The sequence below is a fragment of the Geospiza fortis genome, unplaced genomic scaffold (assembly GCF_000277835.1).
Source record: "Geospiza fortis unplaced genomic scaffold, GeoFor_1.0 scaffold489, whole genome shotgun sequence".
NCBI classification, from domain to species: Eukaryota; Metazoa; Chordata; class Aves; order Passeriformes; family Thraupidae; genus Geospiza; species Geospiza fortis.
In genome coordinates, this window is record NW_005054710.1 from 136,640 (window position 1) to 140,504 (window position 3,865).

A 3,865-nucleotide genomic window follows, 5' to 3' on the forward strand; every position below is an offset into this window, starting at 1 on the left:
TCCCCATCCCTCTCCTCCTTTCCTCCCTCCTTCCCAAACAGTTACTCTCCAAAAACTCAGATTTTTCCCTTTTTCCCTTCTCCCTGTTCCTCTCTCCCTCCTTCCCAAGTAACTCCCTCTCCAAAAACAGATTTTTCTCTCTTTTTCCCTTTTCCCTCTCCCTTTCCCTCATTTGCTCCTCAGGGCTCTCCCAGTCTCCCCAAGGAGCAACTCCCACCCCGACCACCCCCAAAGGGTCCCCCGGACTCACTCAGAACCCGAAGAGGAGAAGCCCGAGGAGCTGAAATCTCAGGAATCCGGAGCTGGGATGGGAGGAATTGGGAGCCGGGAGGTTTTTATCCCATCCCGGGATCGCCCGCGGGGGTTGAGCCACCCCCGGCGTTTCCCAACCCTCGGGAGGCGATCCCTGCCCGGGCTCGGGTTGTTTTATCCACCTCAAAGCAATTATCAGTTTCTTCCAACCCCCTCCAGTTTCTTCCTTGAGTTTTTTTTTTGGGAAGCGGTTTCACTTCCTGCAGCGTTTTGCTGATTTTGCAAAGTTGGGAAAAAATGTTGAGGAATGAATTTGGTTGTTTTTTTTTTTTTTTTGGTGGAATTGCTCCACAGGCAGGGGCAGCTTCCATAGACCAGCCTGGCCTTGGACACTCCCAGGGATGGGAAATCCATGGAATTACCTTGGACCCTCACAGGGAACAATTCCTCCCCAAAATCCCACCCAAATTCCCCCTCTGTCCCCCGTGACCCCATTCCTGCAGTTCCTGAGGAAAAGTCCCTCTCCAGCTTCCCTGGAGCCCCTGCAGATCCTGGAGGGGCTCTGGGGTCTCCCAACATTCCCAACATTCCCAACATTCCCCACATTCCCAGCCTGGATCCATCAGGGAGAGGCTCCAGTCCCCTGAAAAACTCCATGGCTTGGGGACACCAGAACCAGGCACAGAATTCCCCGGTGGGATCTCAGCACAACAGAGCAGAGAGGGAGAATCAAACACCAGGAGCCAAAAGGAAGAATTTTAGGGTTCGTTTGGGTTGATCCCACTGGGTTTCTCCTTTTGCCCTTTTAGGAGGATGGGGAGGTTGGGACGGGGATTTCCAGCAACTCCCGGGGGTTGCGGCCCCACAGTTTCTCCTTCCCTGGCTTTTCCTAATCCTGGTTTTGGTTTGGGTGAATCCTCTTAACTGTAAATTCCAAGGGTTGGGAAAACTCAGGGAAAATCCAGGAAAGGCACCCTCAGGCTTCCCACCCTAAGAGTTACCAATGGAAAAAAATGGAATAAAATGGACATTTTGGGACAGAATTCTCAGGGCCACTCAAACCCCCATTGTTCAGTTTCTAGCTCTGTAAAGGGGAGTGATTTTTGGGGGGAAAAATCTCATTTCTGGAGGAAATTTGGGAACAGTGTTGGGTATGGAAAATGGAGACACAGCAGGAAATTTAATCCGTGAATGACCGGAGAAGGAGGAATCTGAGGAACAAATCTGCTGAAGTTGCAGCCAGACCTCTGCCTCAGCTGCACCTGGACCTTCCGAGCTTTTCCGGGGGTGATGCAAGATCCCCTCCCTGACCTGGCTCACCCCAATCCATGAGTCCTCCTCCCTCAGCAGCGCTGATCCCACGGATTCCCTAAAAAGTGGACGTGGATTTCTCCTGGAAAACTCCCCGGTTGCTCCTCATGGACATTTCATGAAGCTGGGAGCGTTCCTTGACCAGGAGGGTGGGAAGGAGCTTTTCCCATTCCCAAATTCCACAGGAAGGTGTCTGTGGACAAACGTGCCTCGAGTCGGAGTCACCGGAGTCACTGTGGGTCAATAGTGGCAGAAATTGCTCAATTTTTCCTCGGAAAAAGCGGGGTGGGATCCGCGCTATGTCAGCACCTCGTGTTGATGGATCAAGCTCTGAGCAATCGTGAGGCAATCCCAGAAGTAGGAAAAAAGCAACAAGGAAAATTAAGAAAAATAAATCATTACTGTGCCTGAGTAATGCCGTGGATGTAACAACAACAGTAATAATTGCTGAGCGAAATAATCACCTTATCTGGGCCATGAGAGGTGGAGGGAATTTTTCTTGGATCATTCATCAGCCGTGGTTGTTTCAGCTCCAGCTGATTGCCCAAGAAAAGGTATAAAAACCCTCTCAGCTCTGGGCTGCTCCAGCAAACCCTCCCGACTCACTCCGAGCTCCACAGGGGTGAGTCCGAGCCTGGAATTTTCCTGGAACTGTCGGGATCTGAACTGAGCTTTGCTTGGATCCACAATTGTGGGGCCAGCAGGGCCGGGGCAGGGATTGGGGTTTAGTGGTAATTTTGGGGGTTACTGTTCATTTTGGGGTTTACTGTTCATTTTGGAGGTTACTGTTAATTTGGGGATTACTGTTCATTTTGGGATTTACTGTTCATTTTGGGGTTTACTATTTATTTTGGGAATTACTGTTAATTTGGGATTTACTGCTAGTTTTGGGGTTTACTGATATTTTGGATGTTACTCTTAATTTTGGTGGTTACTCTTAATTTGGGATTTACTGTTAATTTTGGGGGGTATTTTTGTGTCAAACTGACTCCATAATTAAGAGTCAGGACGCACAGGAGACAAGGACATGAGAAGATGGAAAACCCCAAATTTTGAACCTCTTTGTGACCTTTTTGCCATCCATTCTTTCTCCTCCCAGCCCAGCCTCCATTCAATCGGTCTCTGACCTTCCTGCTGCCTCGGCTTCGCGGTTCCAAACCCACCCGCAATCCCAGAAGATGTTTTCCTACAGACAGAACTCCAGCTCCCGCTGCCTGGCCCCCTGTGGGATCTCCTGTCCCCAGCCCTGCGCCGACACCTGGAACCAGCCCTGTGTCACCTCCTGCGGGGACTCCCGGGCCGTCATCCACCCCCCGCCCGTGGTCATCACCTTCCCGGGGCCCATCCTCGCCTCCTGCCCCCAGGAGAGCATCGTGGGCTCCTCAGCACCCTCAAACTTCCTGGGATCCGGGAGTTCCTACGGCTCCTACAGCTACGGGAGGTCCTACTCTTCCTACGGATCCTCTGGGAGCTGCAGACCGTGCTAAACATCGCAGGAATGAGCAGGAAGGAGTCAAGAGCCACCACGGAGCGTCCACAAATCCCGGCATTTCCCTGAGCATCCTCAGCCCCAAATCCCGTCACTTCTCGAGGCATTCTCAGCCCCAAATCCCTGCAGAATCCTCAGCCCCAAATCCCGGCAGATCCCTGAGCATCCTCAGCCCCAAATCCCTGCAAAACCCTCAGCCCCAAATCCCGGCAGATCCCTGAGCATCCTCAGCCCCAAATCCCGGCACTTCCCAGAGCATCCTCAGCAAAACAAAACCAAAAACGACCTCGGAATGGTCCCATCCATGATCCCTGGCTGGCTGAAAGTGGGATGAGGTCGTGTCACCTTCCCACGCCCAAAAACCCAGGAGTCATCCCTGTGGAATGCTCAGCCCTGGAGCGACTCTTTCCTTCATTTTCCCCGGGGTTTTCCGTCCCCACCGTGATATTTCGCTTCGTCCTTTCTCATTAAACCATTGCGCATCAAAATCCAGAGTTTTCCTGTGGTTTTTACCCATAATTTTGGGGGGTTTTCTGCCAGTTTGGGTGTGCGCGGCAGCTTCTGGTGCCTTTCCACACCCGGGAGGTGCCCAGGTGCTGTCGGCGGTGACACAAAGTCATTCCAAGAGGGATAAAGAGGGTTTGGAACTCTCCCAACCCCATTCGGATCTTCCCTCAGGGCAGGCGTGGCTGTTCCCTGTTCCCAAAGAAAGTCAAACACGGGTGACTCGGATTATTTGTGTCTCAATGCCTGCCCCGGGCTGCGATGTAATTACATCCCCACACGGTAATTTTACAGGTTTTTTTTCATTGT

General features: G+C 52.0%; 1 protein-coding gene across 1 annotated transcript; it reads left to right on the forward strand.

The window, feature by feature from the left end:
* Positions 1-2,741: 2,741 nt before the first annotated feature.
* LOC115949037 (scale keratin-like) lies at positions 2,742-3,050 on the forward strand. The gene has a single exon (XM_031065234.1). The coding sequence runs from the start codon at positions 2,742-2,744 to the stop codon at positions 3,048-3,050; it is 309 nt and encodes a 102-aa protein (XP_030921094.1).
* Positions 3,051-3,865: the final 815 nt, after the last annotated feature.